Genomic DNA, 22,142 nt, shown 5'->3' on the forward strand with positions numbered 1-22,142 from the left:
GATATCTGTACTTCTTCTGGGCTCTATCCTTCATCTGTTCTTGTTTTCCCTGGCCTCTGTGGGGCTGTTCCTTTCAACCTGAACATGCTTAAAAATCACTGGAGGTACTTATTAAAATACAGATTCCTGAAACATACAACCAAGGATTTTTGATTCATTATATCTGGGGCATGGCCCAATAATCTGCATTTAAGCAAGCATTTCTATCAACCCTAGTGAAGACATTCCAAGAACCTCACATGAATAAACACAAATCTAAACTCTTCAACCATTTAATCAGGGACCTCTGTTCAATTTCAGCTTGTTTTGATACAAACTATCTCCATTTGGGGTGCCTGGAGGGGTTCAGTGGGTTTAAGTCTCTGCCTTAGGCTCAGGTCATGATCCCAGGGTCCTGGAATCGAGCCCCGCATCTGGCTCTCTGCTTAGCAGGGAGCCTGCTTCCCCCCTCTTTCTCTCTGCCTGCTTCTCTGCCTATTTGTGATCTCTATCAAATTAAAAAAAGGAATCTTAAAAAAAAAAAAACAACTATCTCCATTTATTTAACAAATATTTACTGGATATCTATGTAAAAAGCACTGTGCCAGGAAGTGGAAATAGCGAACTGATCTTACAATAGAAGCTGTAATACTTTCTAAAATACTCAGAGTATAAGTTACAAATAATAATAAAGTAATTTTGGGACATTTGCCTATTACTATTGTAGTAAGTCTTTAACCTAACATTTCCCACACTGTCTTTTTCCTTAGTCAGCTCTTCCTCTTTATGGCACAGCCATTATTCTCCAAGTCATCCAAATTCAAAACTTCAGAATGGGCTGGATGTTAGTTGGGTTTTTATCTGTCCTGCTAACTTCAAGAGAGGAAACAGGTGAACCCTGTTTCCATGGAAAGAATAAAGGAGATGGCAAGTGCTCTAGTTCAATCTCCCTCTATCAAGAAATGTTGGGGTTAGTTTACTTCTGAATGATCATTACTTCTTATATCTTACTATTTCTTTTTTTAAAAATATTTTATTTTTATTTATTTGACAGAGAGAGATCACAAGTAGGCAGAGAGGCAGGCAGAGAGAGGAAGGGAAGCAGGCTCCCTGCTGAGCAAAGAGCCTGATGCGGGGCTTGATCCCAGGACCCCGAGATCATGACCTGAGAGGCAGAGGCTTTAACCCACTGAGCCACTCAGGCGCCCCTATCTTACTATTTCTTTTCTGGATTCTAACACCTAGTAATTTTGAGCACAGTAAATTTTTAGTAGTCATGTCTAAGTTTTCTTCACACCCAAAGTGAAACAATGGCTTATCTGGGCATAGAATCTGGATCATTTCTCCTCACTATTTTGAGAATCTATATTGTTTCATTATCTTCCTTAGTGTTAAGAGTGATGACAATGTGGTTCTTATACTTTCTAAAAAAATCTACACTCTCAGAGCCCCTGGGTGGCTAGTTGGTTGAGTGTCTGCCTTCAGCTCAGGTCATAATCACAGGGTCCTGGGAGAGACCCCTGCATCCGGCTCCCTGCTGAGTGGGGAGTCCTCCTCTCCCCCCTGCTCATGCTCTCTCACTTACTCTCTCTCCAATAAACAAAATCTTTTTAAAAAAATCTGCACTCTCTGAAAGATCTATGATTCTTTTCTGTATATATTTTTAAATGTATCAAAATTACATTATTATGCTTCTGGATATAGAATTTTTAAAAATCCTGACAACCCTCAAATTTCCCTTTTCAATCTGTGTTCTAAGGATTTAGGTCTTTGTTTAGTTTTAGAAATTGTTCTTAAAATATTTCTTTGCATATTTACTATTCTTTCTGTTCCTTCTTTGTAGAACTTTGAACCCTCTGTGATTTTGTCCTACATATTGGAAGAAATTCTTTGGTTCAGTTTCCCAGGTTGCTAATTTAGTCTTTGATTGTGAAAATCCTACTTAGCTAATTTTTTTTTTCATTTTAAAATCAAAATTTTAATTTCTCGTATCTCTGGTGAGTTTTTTCAAAATGAATGCACTATCTTCCGACACCTCTATAAAGCTTTTCACATTCAACCCATTTCAATCTCCTTTCAATGTGCCTTTCTATACTGCATAAAAAGAAAGGTTAAGATTTAATTTCCTAGACTCTACTGCAGCAAAGTTTCTGGGTTTAAGTTCTGCCAATTATGGGCCATTTATTTGAGAACTAGAAAGCAGAAGTGTAGCAGTCTGTATGTACTATTACTTCTCTTATTTGGTAAACATGATCACAGAGTAACATAGTCTTTTTGTTGCAGTGTTACCAGAACTGCGAGTGTGATCCCTAGAGCTTATTAGGGGCCAGGGAAGGGAAATTCATTTTGGTGGTATGGGTCCTCACAGGTACCATGAGTTTAGAGCCAGCAGAAGTAGCAACAGCTTCCCAATTCAACAATTCCTAGTGTGGGAAGTGGCCACTGCTCCCCAATCCCCTGGTCTGGACCTCTGATGTGGCTTTAGGAGTCATTCTTCAAAGTTCAATTTCGAGTTTGTTTCTTAAGCCATCACAATCATTCTATAACCTGTTTAATGCCCTGTAATAAATTCTTTTCTGCCTAAAGTCAGTAAATTTTGTTTTCTGTAACTGAACCAATCTAAGTAGGAAAGGTCACCCTTTTGAAGCTTTAATCTCAGTCCAGTATTTCTAAGTAGTATTGACTATTCAAATTATTTTATCATTTTTCTTTTAAGTACTCTTCACTATCTTCTTTTCTACTTTTCTTTCCTTTCCCACAAAAAGAAGGCATAGGTTACCATTATTGAGAGTCAAAGGAGAAATTTTTTAAAAGTTGAAAATAGTCTTGCTATCTGTGTTAGGCCTCTTTATAAGTAAAGGCTATTGATAATAAAATAACATGTAGAAAATATTGTCTTTTCTGCTAGATTAAAAGCTTCTTAAGGAAAAGGAACATATCTCTCTTGCTCACTCCACTATCCAAAATTAGCCTGAAGATGTTTCTTTACTGATTGATAGAACAATAACTAAAAAAGGATAGGAAAAGAGCTATTAAAAGCTCTTCGGTACTTTTAAAAAGAATTTAAATGGATTATTATGCCACCTTTAAAAGAGCAAGGCAGATGTTTATATGCTAACATGGAAGGATTAACAAGATATATAGTATATGTCCATCTGTATAAAAAATTCAGATATATATGCTTATAAATGTATAGAACATATCCCTAGGAAGCTGCACAGCAAACTGGTCACTGTGGTTGCATTCAAGAGGGTAACTAGATGGTTGAGGGCCAAAGGTGATAGGTGAGAGGGATTCTTTTAGTTTTTTGGGTTTTTTTGTCTCAATAAGCTATTTTATTGAAGTATAGTACATACAGAGAAGTGCACAGATCATTACTGTATAACTGACTGAGCTTTTTTCCCAACTTAAGCATTTTTAAATGCACAGTTTAGTATTAAGCATACTCACATTGTCATGAGAAGTGAATCTTTTAAACATGTACTCCTCTGTACCTTTTGTTTTTGCCTAAGCATGTATTACATATGCCAAAAATACACTTTTGAAAATGTAAAGCACCTTAATACCTTACGTTATTACCAAATGTTGGATGTTACTGAATTTTAAGATTAAAAAAAAAATTTAAAGTCTCCTAGGGCACATGTAACTATGGAAAATTGATATGGGAAAAGAGTTCTGCAATTACAAATCTATGCACATGTTCACTCCAGGCTGTATAAATGTGTTTTTTCTTTCTTAATAGTAATAAAGCTGATCTCTCAGCAAATCCCATTAAAATGTTGTAAAATAAAGTATGCCAATTTATCTTATCCTGTGAAAACCCTAAAAATATATTAGCTTGTCAAAGTCTATGGTGAGAAGCTTCTAAATGTTATGTTTTAATAAAGTAATTTCCCAGCTGTTATTACTTAGGCATTAGTTTTAAAAAATATGCTAGGGCAGAAACTGCACTTCAAACACATCGTATAGTTCTGAGGCCTTATTGCCTTAATTAAACTTGGGACATAATTCCTGAAAATTGAATGCAGAAATTTGTTATATTGTTTTGAATGATTGAGACTACCATATATGGTGCAAAGTATTTTTTTAAACTATTAAGAAATAAAAAGATGAGCAGTCTCTAAATAAATCTAATATAGAGGCTGTATTAGATTTATTTAGTGTATGAGAGTGTTTCTAGACTGTTTTATTCCATAGATCTGTTTATTCTTTTTTTTTTTTTTTAAGATTTTATTTATTTATTTGAGAGAGAGACAGTGAGAGAGAGCATGAGCGAGGAGAAGGTCAGAGGGAGAAGCAGACTCCCCATGGAGCTGGGAGCCCGATGCGGGACTCGATCCCGGGACTCCGGGATCATGACCTGAGCTGAAGGCAGCCGTCCAACCAACTGAGCCACCCAGGCGCCCAGATCTGTTTATTCTTGACCAATATCAATTCTTTTAACAGAAACTGTTGAATATAAAAATAGAGTTAATAATGACTTAAATAAAAGTAGCAGGTTACCTGCATACCTGACCAATGTGATAATTTCCAACTGCATCCATATTAGGATCACCGCTGGTCTGGATGATTGATAAAAACTTTACAAATCACTCGTTTGACAAATCCATATTCTAAAAAATTGTGACATGTCAGTACTCTTAGTTCTCCATTCCCTCTCCTGCCATGACTCTCCTGTCCTTTACATACTGATCTGCTTAGGAACACTACTGTACCGCCTCTTTCCTGCTCACTGACAAATTTTATGTAAAGTCATAAAAGGAAAGTGCTCTCTCCAGTGTGCACAGGTTGAAGATACTCCTATTGCAACTGAATACAAAAATTTCTACAGGAAAATTAAATTATTCTTTATCAAATTAGTAACTGAGTCTCTCAGAATGAAGAGTCACTTTAGATAAATGCTGGGTATTAACTGGAAAAACGTGGAACACCTGGGTGGCTCAGAGGGTTAAAGCCTCTGTCTTCAGCTCAGGACATGATCCCAGAGTCCTGGGATCAAGCCCCACATCGAGCCCCACATCGGGCCCCACATTGGGCCCTCTGCTCAGCAGGAAGCCTGCTTCCTCCTCTCTCTCTGCCTGCTTCTCTGCCTACTTGTGATCTCTGTCTGTCAAATAAATAAATAAAATCTTCAAAAAAAAAAAAAAAAGTAATTGTACTAAGTGTCCACTCAGGAAATACAATAAAATGAAGACACCAGACATTAGATTTATATATTTTTTATATCTCATTCTTCTCAACTGAAAACAAACTCTAACATACTAAGAAAAATACAAGTAAAGATATTATACATACAGTGCAGAAAAATATCATAAACGAGGTCAGTTTTCCATGAATACTTGAGGGATTTTTAGTCTGGGATTTTTGTCTTATTGGTAAGAGTGACAGGCATAGAAAATTTGACAGACTACTATCACTACTCTAACAGAACTGTAGGCAACTAGCATTAGAGGGAAGTTATAACAATTTTAAAAATTAAATGGATTAATCGCACACAAGGAGCCACTTAGGTTTGAACACACTGGAGAGCAGAAAGGGAGTTGGTTTACGCTTCTGAAATCAAGAACTGAAGATCAAGTTAGTTTAATATTAAGGAATCAGAATTTGGTGTCTGGATCTCCTTCTTTATACTTAAAGAACATAATTTCAAGTAGTTCTAAGACCCATAAAGAGTTGTCTAAGAAACAATTTTTTGATTGTTACCTCAAAAACTAGATTATTTCGAAGTATTTCATATCTTGATGATACTTATGCCAAATGATGCCAAGCAATTATAATTATGTTTTATTCCATGTGATATGGTACTGTGGCTATATAAGGAAACCATATTTTTCAGAAATGTATTTGGAAATACATAGAGGTTAGATGATATGAAATTTGGAATTTGCTTTAAAATACATTTGAGATATCAGCAGAAATAGAGATGGATAAAACAAGTATAAATTTTGAAATCCTGGGTGACAGATACACAATTGTTATACTTTTGTAGTATATGTTTGAAATGTTTTATTAAAAATTTTTTAAACAAAGAGAAATAAAACTATGTGGAGTTAGAGGATTTCACACCACCTGATGTTTTAAAGTGGATAGTTCAAAAGACAGTCCTTTTGCTTAGAGCTCCATTATTCACTGGACATTTACAGCTTAGAATATGGGTACTGGTGTAGAGATTAAAATGTTTATTCTTATTAATATGCATCACTTAAGAAAACCAGTTAACTTTCCCTTTAGATATATGGATGAAATTCAACTGCAAAGAAGAAAAATACTTCAGAGAACACTAGATTTTGTTCTGTTAATAAGTGAGTATTCAGCAGCTATTATTTTCCCATAGGAATATAGAATTTAGTGAGATTTATTTTTCTAATTGCATTATAACTGGGCTACAAATTCAACAACTACATGGGCTCATTTAATATGTTGCCCAGGTTCCTCTTCATTTAAATAGAAGTAGGTATATTTATATATAGAACAACTGTTAAAAATGTATTTTTTGAGTGACATGAACAAAAGGCTGCTTGTTGGAAAAAGCATTAAGACAAAACTGTGCTCCCAGTCTGGCTTTTGCACCTGTGTAACCATTCAGGAAGAAATCCGGCTGGGCCCTGAAGTGAGTTCAATTCTTGTCTACCCAGAACAGCAGCTGCTCAGAGATAAGACTTTAAAATTTCTCTTGTTCAAGCTTGAATTCTTTTTTATCAAAGCCAAAAATCTCTTGTCCTAGCAAGGAACTATTCTATTATTTTAAAAATAAACCTAATGCAGAGTTTCTTTTCTCAGGTAAGAACTTAGTCATTTTTATATTTTTCTACCTATTCATATTATTCTCTTGAAAACTAATGTTTCATTCTAGGAAAGTAAATTGGAAATATGACGAGGCTTTATAAACTTCATACTTTATAAACTGGTCATTTCATATACATAAGCTATTCTAAAGTAATAATTTGAAATGTGGCTAAAGATTTATATGAAAAAATATTCTCCATACATCCATAGGATGCAATACTTTGCAGACACTAAAATCACACTTTAGAGAATAAAGCTAGGAAAGTGATTGTGGCATATGTAGAGGAACAGTGTATTTGTGATCATAAAGCTTTGTTCTAATTTTGGAAAATATTTCTCATATATGGAAAATGGAAACAAAATACACCAAAATGATAAAATCTTGGTTGCATGATTTCCTTTACCAAACTTTCTATATTTTTCAGATTTTCCGTAAAGATGCATTTTCATTTAAATCAGAAAAGATTTACTTATGCTATTATGGTAGCCATACCTTTTTTAGGATTGCTGACACAAACCACAACCATACAGAATGATATTTTGCACAAAATGTACCTTTTCTACACCATATTATTTACCTATCACAAGCTATGAGAAATAAAGTTTGCCCCTCCACTACCAAAAAAAAAACAAAAACAACTCTTAGATTGGGAATAATTTCAACATAAAAAGTGTGTTTTTTTTGTTTTGTTTTAAGGGACAGTAAGTTTTATTTCCAAATAAGGTCCTGTTTTTAAGACTCTCAAATATATAAATATATTGATCAATTTCAATTTTTATTTAGCCAGTACAATAATATAGTAAAAAGCAATTTATTCTTTATACATAAGGGTCTCAGATAATTGACATGGCAGTCCCAGTTAATAAGAGAAATTCCTTCCTTCCACTATACATTGTGGTGGCAAAAAGCTTCAATCTGCGGGGGGGGGGGGGGGGGGGGGGGGGCAACCAGGTGGTGGGTATTAGAGAGGGCACGGATTGCATGGAGCACTGGGTGTGGTGAAAAAATAATGATACTGTTATGCTGAAAATAAATAAATAAATAAATAAATAAATAAATAAATAAAACCTTATCAGCAGATTGTTATGGTTCTTTTGATCATAAACAAATGTTCCCTAGTTCCAATGAGGTATAAAGGTCCATAAAGAAAATATATTAGGTGATCCAAGTTTTGACACTAGAAATAACGCATATTACATTCTTAACAGAATCTTGAGGGCATGGGGCATGACTTCTACAAATTAATAATAGAGTCCACAGCATTAGGCATATAATAGAAACCTAAGAAATATTTGAAGAATGAATTACATTTCCATAGGCAATTCTTCATTTCCCTGCTGTTTAGAAGCACAGATTAAAATGGTGGTATGCTGAGCTGCAGCAACTTCTTCTGAGAAACACTGCAAAAGGCAAGGGAAGCAAGGGCAAAAATCAACTATTGGGACTTCATCAAGATCAAAAGCTTTTGCACAGCAAAGGAACAGTCAACAAAACCAAAAGACAACTGACAGAATGGGCGAAGATAATCGCAAATGACATATCAGATAAAGGTCTAGTATCCAAAATCTACAAAGAACTTACCACCCTCAACACCCAAAGAACAAATAATCCAATCAAGAAATGGGCAGAGGACATGAACAGACATTTCTATAAAGACTTCCAGATGGCCAACACACACATGAAAAAGTGCTCAACATCCCTCAACATCAGGTTAATACAAATCAAAACCACAATGACATACCACCTCCCCACCAGTCAGAATGGCAATGGCTAAAATTAACAGTCCGGAAACGATAAATGTTGGTGAGGATGTGGAGAGAGGGGAACCCTCCTACACTGTTGGTGGGAAGGCAAACTGGTGCAGCCACTCTGGGAAGTTCCTCAAAAAAGCTGAAAATAGACCTACCCTACCACCCAGCAATCGCACTACTGGGTATTTACCCTAAAGATACAAATGTAGTGATCCGAAGGGGCACACCACCAGAAAGTTTCTAGCAGCAATGTCCATAATAGCCAAACTATGGAAAGAACCTAGATGTCCATCAACAAATGAATGGATAAAGAAGAGGTGATATATATATATACAATGGAATACTATGCAGTCATCAAAAGAAATGAAAACTTGCCATATGCAATGATATGGATGGAACTAGAGGGTATTATGCTGAGCGAAATAAGTCAATCAGAGAAAGACATTTTTTAATCATATGATCTCTCTGATATGAAGAATTTGAGAGGAAGGGCGGGGGGTCATGGTAAGTAAGGAAAGAAAAAATGAAACAAGATGGGATCGGGAAGGAGACAAGCCCTAAGACAAACATAAACCCATGTTAATCTCATGAAACAAACAGGGTTGCTGGGGGGATTGGGGTGTAGGGATAGGGTTATGGACATTGAGGAGGGTATGTGCTATGGTGAGTGCTGTGAAATGTGTAAGCCTGATGATTCACAGGCCTGTACCCCCAGGGCAAATAATATATTATATGTTTATAAAAATAAAATAAAACAAAATGAAATAAAATGGTGGTATGGCAGAAGCCTTTTATATTAAAAGGACTGCAGGAATGACCATGGCCCCCTCTCATCCTTTAAGTACTTTTATGCAGATATTTACAATGTTCAGTGATAGAACTAAGCATTATATGATTAGATGCTACCAAATGGCATTTCTCTCTCTCTTTTTTTTTTTTAAGATTTTATTTATTTATTTAACAGAGATCATAAGTAGGGAGAGAAGCAGGCAGAGAGAGCGGAGGAAGCAGGCTCCCTGCTGAGCAGAGAGCCCAACGCGGGGCTGGATCCCAGGACCCGGAGATCATGACCTGAGCTGAAAGCAGAGGCTTTAACCCACTGAGCCACCCAGGTGCCCACAAATGGCATTTCTTGATCCAGCAACTATGTTATACTCTTGTTGTGCATCTTGGCTCCTAATTCAATGGTTTAAACCTACTGAACCACAGAAAGTCCAAAGTCTACCTTAGAAATTCTTTCAGTTCAAGGATCATAGTGCTTCATTCTATCAAATATGATGTTGAAATCTGCAAAGTTCATTTATAAAAAATATCTATATTAACATATTGCTGAGAACAAATTTTTAGGTGTCAAAAATCACTGAAGCTGTTGGGTGTCTTAACATAAAATGGGATCCTAAAAATTAAAACCTTAAATGTTAGCGGAGTACTCTCAAGCCACCTCTATTAAATGATTAAAATTAGAGGTTTATTAGGTAGAATACTAATTAGCACCAAACTATGTCATCTTGATTAAGACCCTGCCTCAGACTTTAAGTCTGGAAACAAGTATGTGTGTAACCCTGAACATTCATTGTTCACGAAAGCTTATTTAGAAAGGTGATTTTATTTCCTGTTTTATGACAATATTCTCAATCAAGAAAATAGCAGTCAAGGTACATGGAATATATTCACCTTCAACTCAGTGTGTAAGTCAATGCCAGTGTCCTTCAACTACTTCCACAGTGCAAAATAATTTTTTTAATTTAAAAAAATTATAGGGGCACCTGGGTGGCTCAGTGGGTTAAAGCCTCTGCTTTCGGCTCAGGTCATGATCCCAGGGTCCTGGGATCGAGTCCCACATTGGGCTCTCTGCTCAGCAGGGAGCCTGCTTCCTCCTCTCTATCTGTCTGCCTCTCTGCCTACTTGTGATCTCTGTCTGTCAAATAAATAAATCTTTTAAAAAAACAAAAAATTATAGATATATTATAGATATATGTTTCAGTTCCTGCTAAGACCAAGGACATGGAAAAAGTAACACCCTGTGAATATACATAGGGGTTCTTTGACCAAAGACTGGTCATCATACATAGGATACCCTTAAGGAAATGCTAACGATTTATAATTAAAAATAAGTCTGATGGATTTGCCGACCTGCTTCTAAGCCTTTAATATCTAATATCTGATATGTGGTAACATAGCTATCCTTTGTAGACTTGCATGATCAGCCTCTCATTTCTGCAGCTCAGAAGATTCAAAGTTCATGTTTCTGCATAGAGTAGAAATTTTCAGACTGTACCAGATATAGGTAAATTTTTATATTAAATAATCAATGTTTCTTAGGATATAGGATGGATGCCAAAATCATGTGGACCTCAAATTGATTTTCCTGTCCATACGTATGCATTTCTATTTCTTCTCAAGCAAATATAAATGGGAAGGGAAAGTATTCTTGAGAGTAAATTGCATGCAGAAGTGCCAGCTTTTAGCTTTCGTGTTTTTGATGAAATTACAAGTGTTATTTACTTAAGAAGGTATATATGAGAGTATATTGTATAGCAACTTTCACTGAATTTCAGCTCTGCAATATCACATACAAAAAAAAGCTCCAAATACATAATAAACACTAAACTTCAACATATCACTTTTTTTTTCAACATATCACTTTTGTAGTTTCCTTTTAATTTTCTGATGAAACATTTAAGGTACAACATTTAGGGTAAACATTGAAAATGAACATTTTTGAATTCAAGACTATAGATTCTATTAATTTTTTTTTACTCCAATCTTTTAAACATCGACAATTTGATTACAGGATTTTACCAGCCTCATATTATTTAATAATTCTAATTTTATATCCAAAAACTATTTGCCCACTTTTGAATAATTAGTAAATTAGAAGAGTGTGCTTATTATACTGACATCCTTGATATACTGAACTAATGGTTATTTAGATGATGTTAGTGTTCAAATTAGAAAGTGTCAACAACAACAATAGCATATGTTGAATGCAAATACTTTCAGCAATCAACTAAATACCAGATTAACTCCAATACAATACAAACTACAATACATATTAAATACAATACAATACAAAGTCCTTTACAAAGTGTAAAGGACACCAGATTATCATTAAACAATATTTACTGAATACTTTCTACATGTCAGGTATTAAGTTAGCAGTAAAGGAACACAGTGACACATTAGGTTAGCAAAAGGGCTAATTTTTATACAAAAGATGGTGGGCATGGAACCCTTCTGTGTTCTTTAAGGTGTCTACAACCTTTAGGAATTTCTTATGTTGAACTTATATAAGTAATGGATACTCATTTTGTTTGGGGTTAGAGTAAAAGGGGTGGGTTAAATGACAGAGTACTTGAAATAAATAGAAACACACATTCTTTTTCTTCTTTACTCTCCCCAGCCCGGTTGTGTTTATGTTCTAAACAGTTATTTGTGGAGAAACAAAATTATAAGGATGAATGTTTTATAAAGTTAAGTACAAGAAATTAATCCTAAATTTTTATGATATGGCTGTCTGCATTTGAAGGTGGTTATGGAAAGTGATGACTGAAAGACCCACTGACATGTAACCGACGGTCCTTTCCATCCTAAGCACAGGGAAGAGTGTTCTTTGATGTATGCCTACTATTTGTGGTCTGTTACTATTTCTGACACTGACTCTTGGGTTCATTGCCTTTGCTCAGACAGTTACCCAAGAGTTTAAATTACACTTTTGCTAGACGTTTTAAAAAAGGTACTAATTATACACTCACAGTTTAGTTAAGGCCATTGCTATTTTTGATATAATTGCGGACATAATGCAACTTAAAAGTTGTCATAATCTTCTTAAATACTACCCATTGTAGTGATGTCACAATTACATAAGAATCATTTCAACAGCACAACAAATCTATGGATATATTTAGTTAGTCCCTACTCTTCAGAGACTTTTAAAAGAGCAAATCATATTAGAGCACAAATTTAAAACTTGTCAAGATGGCATTAATTGTAAATGTCCCAAAAGCTCCTAAATAAGTTAACTAAAACAGCACTATACATTTTTCTGAATCCATACACCCCTTAATTGTAATTTATAACCTTTAGAATGAAATGTTAACCATTTTATTTTTCTATATTAATCATTTCATCCTTTTTTAACCAATTATTCTTTCAATTGTTACTTTCATGTTATTTAGTTTAAAAATAGTACTAACATATAAGCCAACATATTTCCCTTTAAAAACAACAATACTATGTAGAAAACTGTTGACATTTTAAACTTAAAAAAGAAAAAAAGCCTCCAAGTTGCAAAGATGTAGAATTTAATCGATCAAAATAAATTAGGACACCAAGTCAAAATTCAAACTGGCAAAACACTTGGGCAAAAAAGTATCACAAAGAGCTGCCTGGGTGGCTCAGTGGTTAAGCCTCTGCCTTCAGCTCAGGTCATGATCCCAGAGTCCTAAGATGGAGCCGGGCTCTCTGCTCGGTGGGGAGCCTGCTTCCCCCTCTTTCTCTGCCTGCCTCTCTGCCTACTTGTGATCTCTCTCTCTCTCTGTCAAAAAAAGAAAGGAAAAAAAAAAAAAAAAGTATCACAAAGCCTCCCGTCTTGGGAATCCAACTGTTACCATTTTTTATCATACCCAAAGGAAGAACTAAAACAAAACAAAACAAACACACAAAAACCCCCAAAACCCCACACACCCTCACCCAAGAAAACTAACTTATAGTGAAGCAATTAAGTTCTGGATCCCTTCTTCCTAAGGCATCACGTTAATTCACTTGGAACTGTCCACAGGTTTGACATTTGTTTACCTGAAGTGTTAAACGCACCCACAGTCTGCGTCCCTGCCCTATTTGTACTTCTGACAGAGGAGTCCCTTTACAAACAAGACTAGCTTTGTAACAAAGCAAGCAAAGAAAACAAACCGTGCGCCTGGCAACCTCCCACCACTCCGACGTGAGAGACAGCACAACTCTCCGACTTTGCTGTGCTCTCCGAAACGCGTATTTATGAAAACCCTGTTTTAAAAAATGTGTTCCTTTTCAAACAACTGTCATCTTCTAAGACATTCTCTGCCTCTCATTTGGAATTGAAACAGGTGTGGGAGGGGTCCCCTAAGCCTAATTCTCGCCACAAGTTCCACCTAGAGAGGTTACCGTCACCTGCAACCGAAGGCGGGCCTCGGAACGCGGGAACCAACCCGAACACCCCAAGTCCGGCCAAGTTGAGAGCAACGGGCACTTGGGTTTACGTGCGGGGGTGGGGGGGGGTGCCGCCCGCACCTCTCTTCACCTCACGCTCCCAGACCCTTCTCTCCCCTCCCTCCCAGACCCCCAAATCTTCCTCTCCCTCAACCCCCCCCAAGCCTTCTCTCCTCTCCTTCCCACATCCCTAAGTTCTCGACTCCCTTCCCTCTCACGCCCTCGAGTCCATCTCTCCCCCCAAGCCGCCTCCTGACGTTACTCAAATTTCCTCTCGCCTTCCTCAGCTTTCTCGCACTTTCCCTTACAATAGGTCCCTTCAAGATCCCTGAACTTCCGCGCGACCGCGGGCTCTCGACCCCAGACACTCACGAGAAGAAGGGATCATCCTCAAAGCTGCTGCTCAGCATCCCGAACATGCTGGCTCTGTCACCGGCGGCGGCGGACGCGGACAGATTGGAAGACGATGTAACTTGCCGCGGCCGCGACCGGAGCCAGTGTTCGCCCACGCAGTCGATGCTACTCACCCGGCAAAGAAGGCGGTGCCCGCCGGGAAAGGCGGTGCGTGACGCCGAGCTGCTTTCCCATTGGACACCGGTCTCTCGACGTCACTAAGACGAGGCGGGGAAAACGCGCCGCTCCCATAGCAACTGCGATCAACACAGTGGAAGCGAGAGGTTTGGTTTCCCGCCAGTCAGGCAACCCTTCTAAAGTCTTCTGAGGGACGAGATAGCTTGTTCCCAGGACTGCAGGAACCCACAAATTAGACCACCCTGTGCGTGACCTTGGGCACAGCGCCCTCGGCCTCGAACCCTAACTCACTTTTCGGGAAAATGGAAATGGGTCAAGATTTGGGCTAGATGGCTTCCAAAGATCTAGTCACTTGCAGCATTTTGCTATTCACGGGAAAGAGTCTTATATCCAAAACACTCCGTGGTACTTGGTCCAAAGCTGTGCACAAATACTGAGAATAAACATGCAGCAAGTTTTTGAGTACAGTTAATAAATAATGTACTCAGTGCTTACTTGAAGGAAATGAGCCTTATAAAATTTCACAACCTTCTTTGCCTTATGTGAATCTAAAATTCAAAGGAATATTTCCCAAAGTGGGAATGCTTAAGTTTTATGTAGACATGATATTTAAAAGCAAGATGAGCAAGTTGCTCTCTTTTTGGTCCTCTTTCCAGTCTCCCCATTTCAAGGAAGTCTCACTTCGATGCCAGTATGTCTTTAATACTTCTCCAGCAGTCCTTAACCTAACAGAGTAGGACTCAGACAAAACGCCTGCACCATATCCAACTAAGATTTCACTACTATGTAGTTTTATTTTAATTATATTTATGCGTGAGCCTTCTGTTTATGGCAAGTGAAAATGGTTTTAAATTTAAAGCAGTGCTATACATTAATAACTAGTCTTTGCAAATGTAAGTGAAAATATGAACTAAATTAAGGATATAGCACAGGTGGGATTTGGACATGATGTGGGGGAAGGATATATGACAGTGCTACTCATATTAATAAGTTTTGGAAAACACTCTCCTGAGGCCTACTGCTAGTCTAAAGGTAGGTGGAGGAGAAGGTAGAAGAGAGGATGTTAAAGAAAGAGAAGAATGATGAGTATAAGAATAGAGAAGATGCACTTTGTATGTCTACTTTAATACAGTGGGCTCCCCAGCCTCTCTAGGAGGCTGTCCTCTGGAGACAGAGAGCCATCCAGGGCTCCACAGGGCCTCCTGGGATCAGACCAGAGAGGTGGCACTGTTCCAGCATGAAGAAGCATGCAGGACCTGATTTGAGGTGACAGGAGTACTCAGGGGTTATTTTGGGAGTTGGAAATTTAATCCTTTGGACCTCTTACCTCCCAACCTTTAGCCAAGTTTGCTGGCAGCCTCCTTTTCCTGAGACTGATGGTGTGAGTTAAGGGCAGATTTTACACTGTCCAAGTTCAGATAGCACAGCCTTTCCAGGGAATAGGCTATTTTCTTCTCCTCTGGCATCAGAATGAAGTTCAGAGGGTATATATACATATATATATATGTATATGTACATATATATATGTATATGTATATATAATCTCAGGGATTTCTAAATTAGTTTCAAGGCAAATTTTTTGTTTTAGAAGACTTGTAATCATTTCCTCTTTAAAATAGTACAGTCCAAGATGTTAAGGAGGGCCACATTGTTTAAAAACTAAAAACAGGTGTGCCTGGGTGACACAATTAGTTAAGTGTCCAACTCCTAGGTTTGGCTCAGGTCATGATTTCAGTCAGGTTCCTGAGATTGAGCCCCACCTCTGGCTCCATGATGGGCATGGAGCTTGCTTATTTAAGATTCTCTCTCTCCCTCTCCCTCTGTTCCTACCGCTCCCCCACCAAAATCCTTAAATGAAATGGGGTAAATGTTTGGTGTAAATGATAGTATTAAAATAGTTTTGGATTAACATCGAATAAAGCACCTTGTAAGAAGAATTTCCACCTTGTTCCCATGGGGATTTTTCTTAGACCTACAGTGCTAAAACCTGAAAGCTTTAGTCTGGGCACAGGTTAGTCGCAGAGTTACCTGGAGTTCCCAAAAGCAATTTGGGCCTAATAACAAATGCTTTTTTTTTTTTTTTTAAAGTTTAATGGAAGAAAGGGGAGAGTTGAAGCTGAAGAAACAGTGTAGTTTCAAACTGATGGGAAACGAAAGAAGAGGTAGGAGAGGATGAGTATCCCAAAAGGGAGCAATAGGAATGGAGATCAGGATTAAAGGGGATAAGGTCCTCCATTTGGCTATAAATAGAATCACAATAGCTGATATTTATTGAGTGTGTACCAGGCACCGTTGTAAGATCTTCATATGCATTGACTCATTGAATCCTCCTAGGATTTTGTGGAGGAGAGATGGTTTTTATCTTCATTTATAAGTGATGCAAACAAAACACAGAAAGGCTAAATAAATTGCCAAGGTTTGCACAGCTAGTTATTGAACAGGGTTGGAGGCCTGGAGTTTTCCCCAGTGTGGCTGGTTGCATGGAATGTGGGTGATGGGCCACACTGAAAGAAGCAAGACAAAAGCAGGTAATCATTTCTCAAAATCATGCTGACCAACTAAATAATGGGTCCAAACTAAAAAGCATAAAATTCTGTGGGAATATATTCAACTAGCAATTCAATTTTACAAATCTTTATTGAGTGTCTACCTTGGGTCAGGCACTGATCTAGACATTAAGGTGTTGCTGAACAAAACAGACAAAAATCCCTGTCCTGGAATTTACAGTCTTGTGAGCACAGAATAAAAATAAGAGGCATAGAACGTACTATGTTAAAAGGTGACAGGTGTTGGGGGCAGAAGTACCAAGCAGGGTACGGGGGTCAGACTTGTGAATTATGAAAGGGGAATCCTGTGTAGGCCACTTTGAGAAAGTAAATCTGAGGAGATTCACTGGAAGAAAATGGACATCTGCCAGAAAAACATTCCAGGTCAATGCAAAGATCCTGAGGTAGCATGTGCCTGGTGTATATAATATAGAGTCTATTCATATGTCCTGAAATTTACCTTCAGAGGAATAAGATGAGCTAAGTGAAAATTATATATTGGGATAATAGCTCCTATTTATACTTCTTATGCCCCAGGCATTGCATTATGTTTTACATACATTTTTCTCATTTAATCCTTATAGCAATCCTGTATGCTAAGATGTTTATCCCCATATTACATGCAAAAAAGCTGAGGCCCATCAAAATTTGGTGAATGTCCATTCAGTTCAAATCCAGATTAAACTTCTCTCTCAAGATATCTTTATCAGTGGTAAAATTGTTTCATAAATACACTAATCTACAGTGTGTATGATAGGACTGGTGTCCCCATGGGTGTTACACATTTGCCCATGGCAGCCCCATTCCCCAGCCTGAATGCTTCCCACCAGACAGGAGTTGATGTGTACCAAGCTCCGGCCACTATCTTGTGAGTAAGAAATGTCAATTTATTTTCCTGCAACCAAACTTCATTTATATACTGGGTTCCCATTCCATTGGTACTGACATCCTCACCGCCAGAGAGTAGATGTCAAGCTGTAGTTGGTCACCGACCATGCCACTTCCCTGAAGGGGGTCTGTATTTCCCCTCACTGCGTGGAGCAAAAGCAGAACCCTGCAGGGAAGAATTGTCTTACCCTAAATGCCCATAGCACCCTCTCCCTTTGAGAAATAAACCCACGTTTGTCTTCCAGTGACCTACAAATTCAGAGCAAGTTTGAGTTTACAGAGAGGCTTTTCCAATATTAACTTCTTTTTGGTGCCTGCTACTGAGGCTAGGGCCTAGAGTTTTATTCACAACTGAAATATGAACAAACAGCAGACTTTCTCAGTCATGTTTATTTTCCATCTTTTTGGACATGCATATTCATGTCTGGCTGTTTATTTTTCACAAACTGTAATGGAGTTGTTTTATTTGGGAAAACATAGAGAATATGTCATCCAGGATTTTGGTCACAATGATGTGCCTTTATGGAAAGATGCTTTAGGCAGTCTCCTGCGGCAGAAGTGCAGGCTCCAGGCCCTGGAGTGGGACTAACCTTCAGGTAGCTGACAGGGAGTTAGTTCCCAGGAGAAAAGCAAAGGAATGTTCTGTTGTAGTTAGTGATGGAAGGTCAGAGAGGAGGAAGATACTAGAATAGGCTGGGGGAGGGAATGAAGACTCACCGTAGGGTCAGAGCTAAAATAAAGATTATACTGTTCTTAATAAAAATGGGCAAAAGGTTTGGCTTTACCTACATTTCCTATATTTAGGTATAAGTCTTTGGGGCTTGGATACTTTGGAGCACGTGTCATGCTCTTTTTAAAATAAATACTTAGAGGGGCGCCTGCGTGGCTCCTGGGTGGCTCAGTCGGTTAAACGCCTGCCTTGGGCTCAGGTCATGATGCCAGGTGGGTTCGAGCCCTGCATTGGGCTCTCTCTTGCTTAGCAGGGAGTCTGCTTCCCCCTCTTTCTCTGCCTGCCTCTCTGCCTACTTGTGAACTCTCTCTCTGTGTCAAATAAACAAATTCTTTTAAAAAGTCCACTAATCTTAAGTGTACAGCTCAGTAAATTTTTACATACAAATAAACCTATGAAAACACCATCCAGCTGAAGATATAAAGCATTTCCAATGCCCCAGAGAATTCCTTTATGCTCTTTCCCAATCTCCCACAAAGGTAACCAGTATTCTGAAGTTTCTTTTGCTTAATATTAGGTCTGCAAAACTCATTCATCTTGTTACATATAGCAGCACTTTATTCTTTTTCATTGCTGTGTAGTATTTTATTGTATGAATTTACCACAAGTTACTCATCTATTATTGATCAATTTTTGTTCCTTTTCTTTCTTCCTTTTTCTTCCTCTCTCCATGCGCTCTCTCTCTCTTTCTCTCTCTCTCTCGGCTTTTAAGAATAAAGCTATGATCCTTCTTGTCCACGTCTTGATTAGTTTTAAAAATTGATTTAACATTCAGCTATTTTTTAATCTTATTGTCATTGAGATTCAGAAAACTTTTTCTCTACAGGGTATAATCTCATAAGGAAGATTTTCCTATTGAGTCAACACTTTGATATTCGTGACTGTCTCTATTTCTTTTGTAGATAGAACATTTTTTTGCTTCTTCTAAGAAATGAAAAATTTTAGAATCATTGAGCCTAAAACAAGTTGAGGAGGATAAAGTATTCTTTAAGAAATACTGTTGAGGTCATCTGCTCTCAGACACTGTTTAATGTGACTGTCTACAGTGCTATTTTAAAAGTTATTTTTAAATCTTTGATAAGATTTGGAGAGAATTCAAGCTGTGGATGGATGTCCAGCTGTGAAGGCAATGATTTGAGAAGCCTGTTTTGGGATTAAGGGATTATTTTGGAAAACATTAAGAACTTGAAATTCCTTCATCCCTTTGTCATATATGCTTAGATGCTTTTATTACTTGAAATGTAGAAAAAAATCTGCTTCCATCTTAGAAGAATTGTTTTTAATTTCAAGGCAATGCAAGTTTTAATGCTATCTGGGGTATATATTTTGGGGTAACAAAATAAAGGGGTAACCAGGGATTAATTATGAGTGGCTCCAAGCTATATTTGGATTTCTCCTAATTCATATCTCCCTCACCTGGAGACCCCCTTGGGAAACAGCCTCCAGCCAGGCTCATACTACTGGCACTGGCAGCCCACTGGGAGGAACTGAGTGACCCAGGCCCAGGGAGATTTGATCTTCTTAATAATAAAACCTGAAAAAGCTGAACCCTGCCCTGTGCTAGGCTCACTGATTCATGACCATTCCCCATGACTATGTTACAGAAGTAAGTAAACATGGGCTTTAGAGAGTTAAGTAATAGAAGGACATATTGCCAGGAAGTAATAGAGCTGGGATTGAAAGCCAGCTTGTCTGACTACAGACTCTGAGCTCTTACTAATACACCCGGCGAACCTGTGCTAGCACTTAGTAGGACTGTCTCCTTTCCCTCCAATTGAGGGCGGGGCTATACCTAGAGCCGGAGTCAAAACAATAGAGGCCAGGCAAATACTAAAAACGAAGAAAGTGGGATTGGTAAGATGTTAAGAACTAATAATTAACCAAAATAACAACAGACATGTATTGGTTGCCGCAGTTTGTGTGGCACATTCTAAGTGTTTTAATGCCCTCAATCCCCTGAACAATCTCATGAGATGGACACTATTATTACACCCATTTTACATGAGAGGAAGCTGAGGGTCACAGGAGAGAAAGCACTTGCTCAAGGTCACACATGCAGGAGTGTGGCACTCTTATCCCGGTGCCACATAGCTATGGGCTCCTGGAGCGGTGCACAGTGGGGCACTGGACAGGCTTCCAGCAAAAGGGGAAACTGCTATTCAGCTCCAGATGATTACCCTGCAGAAATTCATGCCTGCTGGTAATACAGAATTTCAGAGGAAATCTCCCAATTTTTAAAAGTTAGCAGTTAATTAAAAACAAAATACCTGAACAGGGCAAATAAAACAACCCTGTGGGCTCAATCAGGCCCCCAGGCTTCAAGTCTGTGATCTAGTTACAGTGTGAGTTTTCACGGTATGAAAGGATACCTGAGCCCAGTAACCCCAGCATGCTGGCTTCTGAATGTAACTCAGAACTGTGTTGACAGCAAGTCCCGAGTGGTGAGAGCTGAAAAGTGTCCTGACTCTTCACAAAAGGCCTTTGTGAGTGGACACCAGTCACCATCACATCGCTGGGTGTCCAGATCTTAAAATATCGGGGCCATGAGGCAGTAGTTTCCTTTCTACAGGATATTTAGATAACAAACTAATGTTTTCATCTGGTTTGCAAACATCTAGTATACATTTATCAGGTTCTGGGTATTATATTACCTTTCTAATTCTGTTCAGTCTTAAAGTGGACTTGAAATCATCTTGTCTGTGCCCTGTCCGTTTGTATTCCTATTTTTTATTTATTGAAGAGTGTCCTCCCTGTATAGCTTCAGAAAAATTAGAATATAGCAGTGTATGTAATAAAATTTCAAAAGCCCATTTATCCATATAAAAATAATCTGCTAAACTAAATGTGATTGAATGCTTCCAAGACTTTTTACCCCTCTTAATATTTGTCACTTGTTTACTTGATTCTTGTCACCGGCCAACATGCATAGGGGAGCCATAGGTTTTATTTATTTTTTTATTATGAAAGATTTTATTTATTTATTTGACAGAGAGAGAGAGAGAGAGTGAACAACCAGGGGGAGGAGCAGGGGGGAGAAGCAGGCTCCCTGCAGGGAGCCTGATTCAGGACTCGATTCCAAGACCCTGAGATCATGACCTGAGCTGAAGGCAGAGGCTTAACTGATTGAGCCACCCAGAGGCCCAAGCCATAGGTGTTTTTTGTTTGTTTGTTTGTTTGTTTGTCTAAAGACTTTATTTATTTATTTGACTGACAGAGATCACAAATAGGCAGAGAGGCAGGCAGAGAGAGAGGAAGGGAAGTAGGCTGCCTGCTGAGCAGAGAGCCTGATGCGGGGCTCGATCCCAGGACCCTGGGGTAATGACCTGAGCCTAAGGCTTTAACCCACTGAGCCACCCAGGCGCCCCCGAGCCATAGATTTTAAACAAAAAGTTTAGATAGGCAACATTTTTAGAAATTTTGTTTCTTTTACTTAATTTTTTCTCCTTCAGGCCTTTATATTCATTCTGGGCATATATTCTATGCTCTTAAGGAAACACCTTTATGCGCTGTTTGTTATTAGCTTCTCAGGGCGGCCGTCACGGAGGACAAAAAACTGGTTGGCTTAAACAACAGGAGTTTATTCTCTTACAGTTCTAGAGGTTCCAAGTCAAGCTTCAGCAGGGCCATTCTCCCTCTGAAGGCTCTAGGGAGGCATAGGTCCTGGCCTCTGCCTGGCTGACAGTCCTCCGTGCTCCCTGGCTCATCCGGGTATCACTCCTTTCTTCTCTGTCATCACATGACCT

The 22,142-nt window shown here is 38.3% G+C and overlaps 1 protein-coding gene across 3 annotated transcripts in view; it reads right to left on the minus strand.

The window, feature by feature from the left end:
• The window catches only part of MLF1 (myeloid leukemia factor 1), a 33,520-nt gene extending 19,258 nt beyond the window's left edge, over positions 1-14,262 (minus strand). For 2 of the 3 annotated variants that reach the window (XM_032343423.1, XM_032343404.1), the window contains exon 1: positions 14,077-14,262. In XM_032343423.1, the coding sequence (XP_032199314.1) occupies positions 14,077-14,123 (47 nt within the window). In that variant the 5' untranslated portion in view covers positions 14,124-14,262. The remainder of the gene's footprint in view (positions 1-14,076) is intronic. The other variant, XM_032343415.1, reaches the window with a different exon arrangement.
• Between the last annotated feature and the right edge of the window lie 7,880 nt (positions 14,263-22,142).

The sequence above is a fragment of the Mustela erminea genome, chromosome 1 (genome assembly GCF_009829155.1).
Source record: "Mustela erminea isolate mMusErm1 chromosome 1, mMusErm1.Pri, whole genome shotgun sequence".
NCBI classification, from domain to species: Eukaryota; Metazoa; Chordata; class Mammalia; order Carnivora; family Mustelidae; genus Mustela; species Mustela erminea.